Source organism: Onychostoma macrolepis, chromosome 01, assembly GCF_012432095.1.
Source record: "Onychostoma macrolepis isolate SWU-2019 chromosome 01, ASM1243209v1, whole genome shotgun sequence".
NCBI lineage: Eukaryota > Metazoa > Chordata > Actinopteri > Cypriniformes > Cyprinidae > Onychostoma > Onychostoma macrolepis.
The window spans coordinates 26,116,216-26,132,591 of NC_081155.1; the positions used below are offsets into that span (position 1 = coordinate 26,116,216).

A 16,376-nucleotide genomic window follows, 5' to 3' on the forward strand; every position below is an offset into this window, starting at 1 on the left:
CAAAAGTTGATTTATTTCACTAATTCCATTCAAAAAGTGAAACTTGTATATTATATTCATTCGTTACACACAGACTAATATATTTCAAATGTTTATTTCTTTTAATTTTGATGATTATAACTGACAACTAAGGAAAATTCAGTATCTCAGAAAATTAGAATATTACTTAAGACCAATACAAAGAAAGGATTTTTAGAAATCTTGGCCAACTGAAAAGTATGAACATGAAAAGTATGAGCATGTACAGCACTCAATACTTAGTTGGGGCTCCTTTTGCCTGAATTACTGCAGCAATGCGGCGTGGCATGGAGTCGATCAGTCTGTGGCACTGCTCAGGTGTTATGAGCCCAGGTTGCTCTGATAGTGGCCTTCAGCTCTTCTGCATTGTTGGGTCTGGCATATCGCATCTTCCTCTTCACAATACCCCATAGATTTTCTATGGGGTTAAGGTCAGGCGAGTTTGCTGGCCAATTAAGAACAGGGATACCATGGTCCTTAAACCAGATACTGGTTGCTTTGGCACTGTGTGCAGGTGCCAAGTCCTGTTGGAAAATGAAATCTGCATCTCCATAAAGTTGGTCAGCAGCAGGAAGCATGAAGTGCTCTAAAACTTCCTGGTGTACAGCTGCGTTGACCTTGGACCTCAGAAAACACAGTGGACCAACACCAGCAGATGACATGGCACCCCAAACCATCACTGACTGTGGAAACTTTACACTGGACCTCAAACAACGTGGATTGTGTGCCTCTCCTCTCTTCCTCCAGACTCTGGGACCCTGATTTCCAAAGGAAATGCAAAATTTACTTTCATCAGAGAACATAACTTTGGACCACTCAGCAGCAGTCCAGTCCTTTTTGTCTTTAGCCCAGACGAGACGCTTCTGACGCTGTCTGTTGTTCAAGAGTGGCTTGACACAAGGAATGCGACAGCTGAAACCCATGTCTTGCATATGTCTGTGCGTAGTGGTTCTTGAAGCACTGACTCCAGCTGCAGTCCACTCTTTGTGAATCTCCCCCACATTTTTGAATGGGTTTTGTTTCACAATCCTCTCCAGGGTGCGGTTATCCCTATTGCTTGTACACTTTTTTCTACCACTTCTTTTCCTTCCCTTCGCCTCTCTATTAATGTGCTTGGACACAGAGCACTGTGAACAGCCAGCCTCTTTTGCAATGACCTTTTGTGTCTTGCCCTCCTTGTGCAACGTGTCAATGGTTGTCTTTTGGCCAACTGTCAAGTCAGCATTCTTCCCATGATTGTGTAGCCAACAGAACTAGACTGAGAGACTATTTAAAGGCCTTTGCAGGTGTTTTGAGTTAATTAGCTGATTAGAGTCTGGCACCAGGTGTCTTCAATATTGCACCTTTTCACAATATTCAAATTTTCTGAGATACTGAATTTGGGATTTTCCTTAGTTGTCAGTTATAATCATCAAAATTAAAAGAAATAAACATTTGAAATATATCAGTCTGTGTGTAATGAATGAATATAATATACAAGTTTCACTTTTTGAATGGAATTAGTGAAATACATCAACTTTTTGATGATATTCTAATTATATGACAAGCACCTGTGTGTGTGTGTATGTGTATGTGTGTGTGTGTGTGTATATATATATATACACACACACACACACACACACATGCATACACACACACATGCATACATATATATACACACACACACAATAGTTTAAAATGGGATTTACATTTTATTTAAATTTGATCTAACATTGTGTAACAAAAAGAAAATAGCTGAAACTGGTTTGTTTTAATTAATATAATAAATCAACACCTGAGACACCAATGACTGAAGTGACTTAAAGAAACCCTAATTCAAATATACTTGTATAATACCTTATAATGAGGCAATTCATTTGAAAATGTTCATCTATGAATGATCTAATGTGCTTTGTCGTATAAATAACATTACAAATAGATGAGTGTTAAGGCCCACTTTTACATTTCTGTGACAAGTTTTTCCATTTTCTTGTGAAAAAAAAAAAAAGTTGGAAATTAGAAATACATTTAAAAAAATATCAATTATTATTCAATTATTAAATATTATTATCTCAAATACTTGGAAGACTGCCAAATTTACTCAAAAACAGTGGCCAATGACTATGTTGTGTGTGTTTTTTGCACACTAATAAATCAAACAGATAATTTCCTGCCAAAATTGCTGCTGTGATTCCTTTCAGATTGCAAGCTGCAAGTTTAGTGACAATAGGTCATTTAATTGCTTTAAACAATTGTTGCAATTATGCAACTGCAAACTGAAAATGGTGACAAAACAATTGTTTACAAACAATTATTGCAATAGTGAAACAACCACTGAAATGTTCTCTCTCACCAGATGTCAAAATACATTAACAGCAGAGATCTACACTAGCATTAAATGAAGTTAAGCTGAGGTGAGAAATCCAGCAGAAGGGACTAAAAGAGAGATGTTGCGTGTGTGTGAGTCAGACTGTGATCAGTGTGCTGATGTTATCAGGGTCGTTGAGGAGGTTCACAGATGGTAATGTCCATACAATCAGAGTGTCATGCGGCACATCTTCACTTTATAGAGCCCTATCAGCTCAGGAAGTGTCAAAACGGCCACTACACATGGCCATTAAAGGCCATTTAAACAGCATGCAGGAGGAGGGGATGGACGGGGGAGGGAGAAAACGAATAGAGACAAGAGAGTTGAGTTTAAAAGATGCTTTAGAGGACTGATATGTAGCTTTACTGTGGTTAGGAGCTTTTAATGCTTTGCAACCTAGCACATATATGTATAAATACACACACTACTGGTGAAAAAGTGTGGGGTTGGTAAGGTTTTTGAAAGAAGTTTCTTCTGCTCACCAAGGTTGCATTTATTTGATCAAAAACTTTATACAAAACAGCTATATTTTTAAATATTATTGTAATTTAAAATAACTGTTCTATGTGAATATATAGTAAAAACTTTAATTTATTCTTGGGATGCAAAGCTTAATTTTCAGAAGCCGTTACTCCAGTCTTCAGTGTCACATGATCCTTCAGAAATCATTCTAATATGCTGATTTGCTGCTCAAGAAACATTTATTATTTTATTCTAATTCTTATTAGTTATTGAAAATAGTTTGTTTGTAGAAACTAATTTTTTTCAGTATTTGATGAAAAAGTTCAAAACTAATTTATAACAGAAATCTATTGTACACTGTAAAAATAATAAAAAATAAATAAATAAAAAATTGTTAATAGGTTAACACTAAGTTCCGGAAAAAACTGTAAAAGATCTAACCAGACATTTCATGTAATTTTACAGTAAAATGCTGTTATTGTACAGTTTTTAAGAAGTAAAAAGGAACAAATCAACGTACACTTCCAGTCAAAATCTTTTGAACAGTAAGATTTTTAATGTTTTTTTAAAGAAGCTCACCAAGCCTGCATTTATTTGAGCCAAAGTACAGCAAAAATTGTAAAATTGTGAAATATTTTTTACTATTTAAAATAACTGCTTTCTATTTGAATATATTTTAAAATGTAATTTATTCCTGTGATCAAAGCTGATTTTTAGCATCATTACTCCAGTCCTTCTAATACTCTGACTCTAATACTTCTGCTCACAAAACATTTATTATTATTATTATTGTTGTTGAAAACAGCTGAGTATAATTTTTTCAGGTTTCTTTGATGAATAGAAAGTTCAGAAGAACAGCATTTATCTGAAATAGAAATATTCTGTAACATTAGAAATGTCTTTATAATGTGACACTGAAGACTGGAGTAATGACGCTAAAAATTTAGCTTTGAAATCACAGGAATAAATTACATTTTAAAATATATTCAAATAGAAAGCAGTTATTTTAAATAGTAAAAATATTTCACAATATTACATTTTTTTGCTGTACTTTGGATCAAATAAATGCAGCATTGGTGAGCAGAAGAGAATTCTTTAAAAAAAAAACATTAAATATGTTACTGTTCAAAAACCTTTGACTGGTAGTGTATAATTTAGTCAAAAACTGTAAACTGATATTCCCAGAATTCTCTGTGTGACACTCCACATTTGAAAGTATTGCATGTAAATAATCATGGTTCTTAATAGTTTTTGTTATCAGTTATGTACATTAGGGTTTTATGTTACATCTTCTGTTGTTCATTGAATGTTTATTACATTATTTAAGTGTTGCATGTTGTTCAGTATGCAGTGTTCGTTGTTGAATTTACTGCACTGTAAAAAAATAAGTTGACTTAACTTAAAAAAATTGAGGAAACCCGTTGCCTTAAAATTAAGTAAATACATTTTTTTTTTTTAAGTTAAGCGAACTTGATAATTCACTTAACTACCTTTTTTTTTAATTATCATTCACTTAATTTTTAATTTAAGGCAACGGGTTTCCTCAATTTTTTTTTAAGTCAAGTCAACTTTTTTACAGTGTGGCTTACATTTAAAATTTCTTGTTTGTAAATTAGTTTTATACTGTACAATTTACAGTTTTCTTGTTTTTACAAAATTATTCTGGCAACCACCGCTGCCAAAATTATTTTGTAAAAACTACGGATTTTTTTTTTTTTTAAACAGTGTAACAACCTTGTTAAGTAACAGTATTAATTTATTTCACAAAACAATCTGCACTTTCCACAACAATTATACCTGCTTTACCATGTCTTTTCATTAGACTCTGGATTTAGCTCCTGTGCAACATAAAAATCATAAAAAATACAATATACAGTCCATAACAGAAAATGGCAGAAGCTGCACCTTCTATTAGATTATTTCTGCCACTCGATGACATTTTGGGTCTGTTTTGACTAGTCGCAGATCACATGGCTAGAGACAGCAGGATGAAGGCTCTTTGCCCACAAACTGCATCCCATGTACTGGTGGACCTGGGCAGCACAGACTGCTGACGCTGTATGCCAAGAGTTGTTTATACATGGTAAACACAGACCCACAGAATATTCAACTACTTTTTTAGATGACTGAGCAACTTTAAAAAGACCTAGTGTCTGAGCTTTCTTGAGTCATATCCAAGGTCAATGCCACAGGCACTAAAATATTGGCCTTTTTTGAGAGACACAATTAACTGACAAATTAATGAAATACCTGACAAATAAATATCTGGAACATAGGGGTGTGCGATATGACGATTTTTGATCGTGGACGATAAAAATGTCTCCAAAATCTGCTTTTGAAGAAATATCGTAGTATCGCGCTACAGCGCACATTCTGTCTGTTGCAGTTCTGGCACCTCCGTCTCAATATACTGTACAACACCACATACATTCAGTGTTAACTCAGCGGTAGAGTTACACTCACGGGACACTGCACTTATTTGCAGTCACAAAAGTACATTAAAGCAGATGCAAATAAAGGCTTGGCGGTTAAACATTTCATTCACGTGCTGTTCTGACGTGCATTTTTTCTGAGTGCGTACATGTGAAGTGCATGCACAAAAAGCCTGTCAAACAGCGCCTGATAAAAAGTTCTCTTTTGCGCTAAAAGCCTACTGTCAAAACACACAAGGTTTACATATAGACTCAGTTGGTCACGATTAATCACATCCAAAATAAAAGTTTTTGTTTGCATAAAGTGTGTGTATTTTGTGTACATTTATTATGTATATAAACATATGCATGTGTGTTTATATATTAAATATATTTATTTATAACATAAATTATATGAATATTTATATAAACATGTAAATATTTTCAAAATATATACTGTATGTATGTATTTTGAAAATATTTACATGTTTATATTTATATTCATATAATTTATGTTATAAATAAATATATTTAATATATAAACACACATGCATGTGTATATTTCAGAAAAATGCTATGTGTATTTATATATACATAAATATACCCAGTACACATACATATATTATGTAAACAAACTTATTTTGGATGCGATTAATCACGATTAATCATTTGACAGCACTAATTTTAATATTTGTTCATTCAATTTCTTGAATGCTCCTGCTAAATACACCAATTGTACATGAAAATAAAGCACTGTCTGTTTTATTTGTAATGTGTATCTTTGTTCTTATTTTTTTAATAAAGATAAAATAATGACAAAAGATTATTATCTTCACCCACTTTGGCCTAAATATCTGCCATTCTTTTTTATATTGTGTTGCCTTGTAAGGCTTTGTTTTTAAAACAGGGAAATTAGTTTAGCTGTAATGCTCAGACAACTTGCAAAATAGTAAAACCAACATGACAAAGAATCGTGATAAAATCGTAAATTGTGATATTTCATTAAAAAATTGTGATATGATATTTTTGCCATATCGCCCACCCCTAGTGAAACACATGAATTTGAACTTAATTACTTCTTCTACAGGCAAGTTAGTTTTTTTTGAAGAAATTAATACTTTTGCTCGGCAAGATCAAATGTGAAAATGAAGATGCTGTTCCATTTATCTTCATACTGAGGAAAAAAAAAAAAAAAAAAAAATTGTATTATGCTTTCCACAAAAATACAAAGCACTGATAATTATGAATGTTCCTTGAGCAGAAAATCAGCATATCAGAATTATTTCTAAATGATCATGTGACACTGAAAACTGGAGTAATGGCTGCTGAAAATTCAGCTTTGCATCACAGAAATAATTGTATAATATATTCACATAGAAAACAGTCGTTTTAAATTGTAATAATATTTCACAAACCGTTTTTATAGTATTTTTGATCAAATAAATACAGTTTTGGTGAGCAGCAGAGACTTCTTTCAAGAACATTAACAAAAAAGCTTACCAACCCCAAATGTTTGTACAGTATAGTGTATGCACTGCACATTATTTACTATACAACATATGCATATGTGACCCTGGACCACAAAACCAGTCTTAAAGGGGTCATATAATGCTACATGCACTTTTACAAGTTGTTTGAACTGAAATGTGTGTTGGCAGTGTGTACACAACCACCCTATAATGATAAAAATCTACCCAGTGTTTTTTTTGTAATCTCTTAAATCTTTACCCCTTTCTCAAATTGAGCCGTCTGTCCGTGTGACGTCACACGGACGGAGGCCCCTCCCACGATTGTTGATTGACAGCAGCTTTTCAGCACAGACTGCACTGGTGTCTTACCTCAGACCCACCCTGAGTGAGCTGTCATCAGTTGTTGTTTCACCGCCGGAGCAGATGTAGACAAAAATGACTCCTAAGCTATTGAGGTGTTTTGTTGCTGGATGTAATAATGAACATAGCAGCAGTCATTTACTCCCATCATCTGAAGAGATTAGGTTTGGTTCTGAAGGGAATGCGCCCTCCATCTACCTAAATGCGTCTATGTTCACGCGAATCATTCATGATCCAGCTTCACCTCCAGAAAAAGTGAGTACCAGGTTTTTTTAAATGAATCTTTGCAAATGGCCTTTCCTAATAATGTGCTAATTAGCAAGTTTCACGATGAATGCCGCTAAAGTAAACATTCCCTCAGAGAGCAGCTCGAAGAGAGGGGCGGAGTCAGCACAGCTCATTAACATTTAAAGGAGAATGACACAATACCGCTTGCTCTGACCAGGGCTGTTTTTGACAGGGTGAAAAAGGTGTTTTTTACACTACCAATGAGAAATTTTAACCAAACTATGTTACAGACCTTTCATTAAGACCCTAAAGAAGAATATCAACTTGTGGAAATGGGCATTATATGACCCCTTTAAGTATCAAATTTTTTCGAAATTGAGATTTATACATCATCTGAAAGCTGAATAAGTAAGTAAGTAACCCATTGATGTATGGTTTGTTAGGATCGGACAATATTTGGTTGAGATACAACTATTTGAAAATCTGGAATCTGAGGATGCAAAAAAATCTAAATATTGAGAACATCACCTTTGAAGTTGTCCAAATGAATTCTTAGCAATGCATATTACTAATCAAAAACTATATTTACAGTAGTACATTTACAAAATTTCTTCCTGGAATATGATCTTAATATACTAATGATTTTGGCATAAAAGAAAAATCTATAATTTTGACCCATACAGTGTATTTTTGGCTATTGCTACAAATATACCCCAGCGACTTAAGACTGGTTTTGTGGTCCAGGGTCACATATTATTATCTGCACCACATATGTACTGTATTTGTGGGCTTTATCAAGATGGCGTTTGTTTAGCCCAGCTAGAAAAGTAACAGAAAATGGCTTTGATAAAGCACCCATCATGAAGCTGGCCAAAAGAAAAAATTGTTTATGAAACTACTTTTAAAGATAAACAGCATAAGTATGTGAGAAGTAATGGATTGTTGGGAAAAGACTGAGGACAAAAATAAAAATAAATAAATAAATAAAACTTTCCAAATGTTGATCTGACCTTGACCACCCCATCAAATCCTGGAATGGTGTTGACTTTGGCAGCTTTGGCGATGAGTTTGCTCTCGATCTTATCCCCCATGGCCTGGATGGCATGTGTGTCAGGACCAATGAAGGTCACCCCCTCGGCCGCCTGTAGAGAAAGAATTCATAATAAGGCATATTTAATATCATCCAAGTTATTTATTCTGAGCAGATCTTACCTTCAAATCATGACTACAGACATCAAATCTATTAAGACAACCATCAGAAAATGTCACGTCACGCTGCACAACTCGCATGACTCAGAGATAATCTGATCGTACATCATAACACACACCCACATCAAACCTCAACACACCTGCAACATTACATGATCCAGCTGTACTCTTCTGGTCATAATAAACTGCTGTATATAATCATGATCTGACTCCACTTTTGTTCACAGCACCAGTTAAACGTTTGGACACACATGACTTGAGTACCGTTCAAAGGTTTGAGGTCAGTAAAAAAAAATTTCATTATTATTATTAAAGAAATGAATACTTTCATTCAGCAAGGATGCATTATATTGATCAAATGTGAGAGTAAAGATATTTATAATGTAACAGATGATTTACATTTCAAATAAATGCTGTTATTTTGGACTGTATATCTCAGTTTACACAAAAATATTAAGTAGCAGATTTCAACATAGATGATTAAAATAAATGTTTCTTGAGCTGCAAACCAGTATATTAGAATGATTTCTGAAGGATCATGTGACACTGAATACTGGAGTAATGATGCTAAAAATTCAGCTTTGCATCACAGGAATAAGATAATAGTTTTGTAGACAAATATAAATCTCATTTGTGTATAAATCTGTAAATTTCTTTATAAAATTATTATCTCCATATATTATGTCTGCAGATACATGTAAACTCATTTGAGTTTTTTTTTTTTTTTTTTTTTAAACATACCTATATAAAACATATTTACTATAAGCACTGGCCACGCACAGCATTCTAACATTTTGAAAATCAAAATCTCTCATCCTCAAAGAGGTAAACGACCATACTTTTGTTGCCAGGGAATCAAATCCCTTCACAAAAAAAGACCCCTGGGGTATGAACTTTGGTGAAGTAAAGAAAGGTAGCTTCAGGTAATGCCTGCAGAAACATACATCTAAATAACGAAGCCAGAAAAAAAGAACGGGAAAAAGGAGATCTGTTCTTTTCTTTGTTAGTCTCGAGAATCGGGAGGCTATTGCTTCCTGGCTAATATACTACAGATAGTATGCCTGAGGCGCGCAGAACCCACGGAGCTCTGTAATTAAAAGAGGGATTTGACCCCATGACTCTTTCAGCTCCAACTGGACCCATGGTGTCATGAGATAAAGGATAAATCTAAATGAGGCCAAAAAAAAAGTGATCTGTTTGTTCTTGACAAGTGCTTGGGAAAAGAAACAAACTAAGGTGTCAACAAAATCAGCTTCTGTAATCAATTAAAAGTCATTACAAAATCACTAAAACTAATAAAAAGTGGACAAATACCATAGGGGAGTTTATTTTTCACTGAATCAGAAGTTTGCAAGCCCAAAAATTTAAGATTCACAATTATCTCTTCTGTTTGTTGCCAAATATGATATGTAATAAAGTATAAAATAATATATTTGCTTGATTGAGATAAATGAGTCCTTAGAGCAACTAACAACCTTTTAATATAATCAAAGAACTCCAGAACAAAAACAAAACAAAAACAACTAAACAGCACAAAAACAATAAAAAAAACAATAGCAACTTCAAAACAAAATGCCAAAAAAATGATTAAAACATTAAACAAAACCAAAAACCCCCACAAAAACCAGTAAACTAAACAACAGAACAAAATAAAATAACTCCAAAACTAAATACAAAATAAAACAAGAATTTAGAAACAACATAGCAAACATAGCAAAAACAGAAAACAAAACACTAAACAAAACAAATAATAAAAAACACTGCAAAACTACAAAACAGAATAGAAATATATAAATGTAAAAAGAACTCCAATACAAAACAAAATACACAAAACAAAACAAACGTTAACTAAACTGAAGGGATCACATGAAATAAAACACATAAATGGGACACAATATCATGGTTTAAATACACTGAAAAATTATGGTGGCCCCAGTCACGCTTAGAGACCTTTCCCTCAAAACTCTGACAGTGTTTCTGTCGAGTTCTGGAAAATTAAATCCAATAAAACGCTTGGGCCTATTCAGATGTCACTCAATCTCTCTCCTCCTCCTGTTCATTTTTATAAGCACCACATGCACAAATGCACATGAGGGACATTCAAAGGAATAGACAACCAGCAAGACGCTACAACAACAGTAAAAAGAGTGTGAGCTTCTAGAAGCGTCAAGAACTTGTGTACAACTGTGCATGTGAGCGGGAGAACACTAGGATAATGAAAACATCTCGTTCAAGACAACATCCAAAGAGTGAAAAGGCATGAAAACACACACACGCACACTCCACTCAAACTCAATCTCCTCTCTGCTATTGAAAAGCGCTTCTCTTTTAACATGCTAAAGAGGCTGTAGAGGTAATCCTAACAGAGCTCTCTAGGCTGAACCTGCGCATGCCCAGGGGCCCTGGCCAATCGTTTGTGCTGCGTAAAACTGTACTAACAGTCGGGCAGAGGGGGCAGCTATTCAGGATGGGGGGCTCATTCACCTCTTATTCATGTGGGGGGTATTGCTATTCAACTGCTAATGTAATGACATCTTCATTTCCACACACACACAGAAGGCAGTGGATGGCCCACTCATCTGCACGTGTGTGTGTGTGTGTGTGTGTGTGTGTGTGTGTGTGTGTGTGTGTGTGTGTGTGTGCGCATGCGTATAGGGGAATGTAAAAGAGTGACTGGGGGATGGAAAGGTAGAGAGAACTGAGCAGGTACAGATGTTATGAACCAAACTATTTATATTTATTCATACAGCAGACACTTTTATCCAAAGCAATTAAGCATATAGGGTAAGCGGGACAAAAATGTCTGGAAACAAAAATAAAACAAAAGATTAAAAGCAATTAAAACAAAAACTATAATAGCTTAATACTTAACATGAGGCTGACATATGGTTTAAATTAGTTGCTTGTACTTAAACCACTTTCTGTAAGTGTGTGAATCATTGCATTTACTATTTTCTGTAAGCAATGCATTACTATGACACTTCTGTCTTGTTTGTAAGCCCACACACAATCTGAATGATTTCTACACTTTTTTCTGGACTGATTTAGGGGGAAATTTAGTGGGTTTTGATCACGGTAAAATTTTAGGGGACTAATTAATTACAGCAAAATATTTAAACTAACTTATAATTATTAGCTAAAAATGCATTAATACTATATTGTTTCAAAATTTAATCATATTTAAAGGTGAAGTGTGCCATTTCTGTGCCACTGACAGCAAACAGAACCACAACAAATGATTCAACTTTTTCAGACTAGTTTTACACCTCCCCCATCTGCCATTATCAACATAGGCTCATTGGAAATACATGCCTCTAAAAACATTTCTGCAAAGCTGAAAAAAATAAATAAATAAATACCTATACACACAAATCGCTTCAGTTTCCAGTTGAAATAAACACTAGAGGCAATAAAATTGACAAGTTTTATTCCTTTTCACACAAAGTATGATTTGCAGGTCCACAGTTTCAATTAATAACACCTAATGTTTGCACAGTTATTTGAGAAATATCATGTTATGAATTCAAAACAATTTTAACATGCTGCAACTTTTGAAAACTGATACTTTTAAACGTTAGCGTCACATATCCAGCTTTGTATTATGGGTTTTTATATTCATTAGGTTTGTTCGGTATAGCTCACGCAGTATTGAGTTTGACTTGAGAGATGAAGAGTTCGGGTACGAATCCCGTGAAACTACGGTTCCACAAAACAGTTCAAACCTGCATATAAGGAAGTTCAAATGGCACAGTTGCATCAACAAAGCCATTTTTATACCAGTTTCGAATTTGTCGACACTTCTCAGATATTTGAATTATGAACCACCGCAATACGTACCTGAAGCAATGTAATAAAGATAGTAATAACGGTGTTGCAGAAATGAATTTAGAGGCACGCATTTCCAATTAGCCTGGATTGGCCATTAATCAAGTTAAACAGGTATTCAGCCTAATAACTCACAACACTGGTCGAGACAATGATGTTATGGACAGTCAAATTGAAATAGAAAAAGTGAAAAATTGAAATAAATATATAAATCTGAAGTTTTGCTCTTTTTAAATGTAATTTTATGAAAGTATTGTGTGTTTGAATAGTTTTTCAACTGAATTTAGCTGAAATTGTTGTTGGCATGGCAATCATAGTGACAAAAGGTATCCCTTTTCCCAATGTCAGTGCATTGACATATTGATTCAAGCCACAATAGACGTGATAGCAACTAAACAGTATAGCAACAATTGTTAAAAACACTATAAACAATTTAGTTCACTATACTACTGTTATCAGCAGTCAAGTAAGGATTCTCACTAGCTGCATCTGAAAACTAGATAGGACCTACCTCTTTTGAATAAGTATGTCTCGACTGTTAAAAAATGCATTCGATAGTATATAAGTATGTCGTATGAATGTAATCTGTAATCTACTACATTCGTCATGTGTCATTGTAATGCGACCTACAGCATCAGTTGCCATTTACAACTATTCACTGGATCCGCACTTCAACATCTAACAGGAAATAAGTAGGTCACTGGGAGCTTTTGGCCTTATGTTTTATGAATACTACTCTTTTCATATACTGTTGTCTGTCTATTATATAGTAGGGAAGCATGCATATTTGGACGAAGCAAAATTTCTTTTTTCTCCTTGGTTGGCTGTGCAAAAGTATTAACCTCAAATCTGCCTAATTTAACAACTGCTCTGAAGAAAAGTAGCAGATAATACATTTTGCAAAGTCACAGTCCATTCCAGCCCATGCAACCAATTCAACACTTAGCAAAGGATTGGTTGGTGCTGTTAATGACGCAGAAATTCCACACTTCAACATTCAGTTTAATTCATTTATACATTAGAGTTCTGCAATAACATCACACAGATGGAAAGCATTTTCTGGAGTAGATGCATAGCTCCAAAACATAACCAAAAAAAAAAAAAAAAAAAAACTTCAAAATAAAATGCCAAAAAATTAAAAACAAATAATAATAATAAAAAAAAGTATAAAACAAAACACCACAAATCAAACAAAACCACTAAAAAAAACAGAATAGAAATAAATAACAAAAAATAAATAAATAAATAAAACAAAAGTTAACTAAACGGGTCACATGAAATAAGCATTTTCTGGAGTATATAATAATGGAATAAGTATATGCACAGCCTACTAATGTAATTCTAATCACTTAAATGCAGCAAAATTCCTCTAATAAATGGTTTCTATTCATTAGTTGCTAGGCAGATTTTCCTCATAAAGTTGATGTAGATTAAAAAAAAACAAAAAAAAAAAAAAAAAAACAGTACTTTGTGACTCATTCACTGCAGGATAACAGTCAAATCAAAAGGTGTCCTTTACATCAATGCAGTCAACAACCTTGAAGAGACATGAAACAAATCTGGGTTCAGCTCAGCTGATTTGGGTCCCTGACTGCTTAATATTTAACACTTATTCTGACACGCTGATGAATTTTTAACAGGCTCTGTTGATTACCAGCATGATGTTCTACCGAAAGCCTTCGAAACTGCACCAAAAAAAGCTCATTTATTTTAGATTTTTAGCTGAAAATTTTATCTACAACTACTTCTAGGCAACCTATCAACGTGAGCCCGCTGTTGCTGTGACGACGCCCCATGTGTGTTTCCCTCCTGCCTGAATGTGATTTATATCAAAGGAGATCTAGCGAGCACATCAGTGCAGCTGCCGGAAACTCTGCCAGGAGAGTCTTACGCTGTACTACACTAAAGAGAGTAAGACACGTAACATGATACACGCACCAGAGATGTGTATATTGTACAATAAATAACCTTGACTGATTATTGTGGACAAAAGCAACAGAAGGAAAGAAGAGAAAGAAAGAGGCGTGTTGTCTTCCCTCATCTCTATTCTCAAATTCTGTCTGTTCTTCTTTTCTCTGTTCTACAATGCAGCAAACCAAGCAAAAAGAAGATATCTGGCAGAAGAAATCTGGAATCCTAAAAAAAGCGAAAATATCTAGATCAAAAAAAGAGAGTGACGGCCCCATGCGAACTCTCTGTGTGTGTTTGAGGCCTGCCGTGACACGGAGCATGTCCTTATTTAGTCAGAATCGATTGAAGGGTTAAAAAAAGATGGTAGTTACTGAGTTTAGTTGCCATGACAACACTCAGGCGCAGTTGGAGGTTGGCACATGCACTTGTCAGTACTGGAGAGCTTGGCTTAATTATTTTGGGGCACAGGGGTTAAAGGGATAGTTCACCCAAAACATTTGTTTAATTGTAATATTGTTAAAAAACTTTCTTCCATGAAAAACACAAGAATTTTTTGAATAATATTCTGTATGTTCTTTTACAAAAAAAAAAAAAAAAAAAAAAAAAATAGGAGAAGTAGTTCATAGCATTATTTATGAAAGTCTTCCGAAGCCATACAATATATATATATATATATATATATATATATATATATATATATTTTTTTTTTTTATAAGAAACCCTCCGAAATTCTCCGTATCCACCCTAGCTTTCCATGAGGGTTTATCGTACTTTTAGAGTCAAGCATTTTTTTAATGAATCAGTTGATTTGGTTCACAAAACCAGTCTGAATTATAACGGACAAAATCAGATTTGACTCTTAGCACTTAACATTTCTCTGGAGGGGAAGAATATCAATAAACAATTTGGTCTGTTCATCAAACAAAGCTATTGCGTGAATTCAGGGGATTGGTATAAAGCGGTTATAAGTTGTGTATATAACACTTTCAGGGTGCATTTTGTGTCCTTTTTGAAAGCCTGAACACTCCAGTCCAAATAAAATGTTATTCTATAGGGAAACAATTATCAGGTCAATTTTGGGTGAGCTATTTCTTTAGGAATGTTGAATATTAACCACCTACACTACCATTCAAAGGTTTAGGATCAGTACGTTTTTTTTTTTTTTTTTTGGAAGAAATACCTTTACTCCGAAAGCATGCATTAAATTGCTCAAAAGTGACAGTAAAGACATTTATAATGTTATAAGAGATTTCTTTCAAATAATTACTTGAACTTTCTACTCAAATAATCATGTATTAATATAAAATGGAAAAATATAGCATGGTTTCTACAAAAATACTGATATTAAAATTTATATCAATAAGAATTTTTTGTTTGAGCAGCAAATCAGCATATTAAAATGATTTCTGAAGGATCACTGGAGTGACTGCTGAAAACTCAGCTTAGCATCACAGGAATGAAATTCATTTTAACGTGTATTCAAATAGAAAACAGTTATTTTAAATTGCAGTAATATTGAACAAATAAATGCAGCCTTGGTAAGCTGAGGAGACGTCTTTTAGAGAATCTTATGACCCCAAACTATTGAATGGTAATGTAAGTTCACTCGGTATCACGTAAATGGACTTATACAATCAGAACTGGTTAAATTCTAAGAAATACAGCACTGTCCTTCAAAAAAAAAAAATTAAAAATAAAAATAAATAAATGTGAATGTGGAATGAGTCTCTTTATCAAATGACCCTTTTGGCCTCTCTGCCTTCATTTGGGTTGCAAATAATCTTCTCACCTTAGAACTCACACCTTTAATTAAATTACTACTGGGGGGTCCGAGCTGTTAATTACAAAAACTGTGTGTGTGTGTGTGAGTGTGGGAGGGACACTGGCCGATGTAGAACAATAAGTGAAGGGGCAACTCAGCCCCCAACTCTAACACAAACTCATTTAAATATTTCTTTTCTTTAACTATCCACATTTCTTTCTCTTTCAGGGAAAAGGCAAACTCACCAGTCTCTTGGCAAACTCCTTATTTTCAGACAGGAATCCATAGCCAGGATGAACCTATAAGAGAGAGAAAGATAAAAAATGATTTACCTACATGCATCCATAGAATTCATGTTATAGAGGTGACATTTA

The 16,376-nt window shown here is 34.1% G+C and overlaps 1 protein-coding gene across 1 annotated transcript in view; it reads right to left on the bottom strand.

Annotated features, from left to right (window-relative positions):
* Window positions 1-16,376, bottom strand: part of pcca (propionyl-CoA carboxylase subunit alpha) — a 53,636-nt gene that overhangs the window by 27,929 nt on the left and 9,331 nt on the right. Inside the window, exons 6-7 of the mRNA XM_058771930.1 lie at window positions 16,248-16,301; window positions 8,306-8,437 (exon numbers count right to left, since the gene is read on the bottom strand). Of these exons, the coding sequence (XP_058627913.1) occupies window positions 8,306-8,437; window positions 16,248-16,301 (186 nt within the window). The remainder of the gene's footprint in view (window positions 1-8,305; window positions 8,438-16,247; window positions 16,302-16,376) is intronic.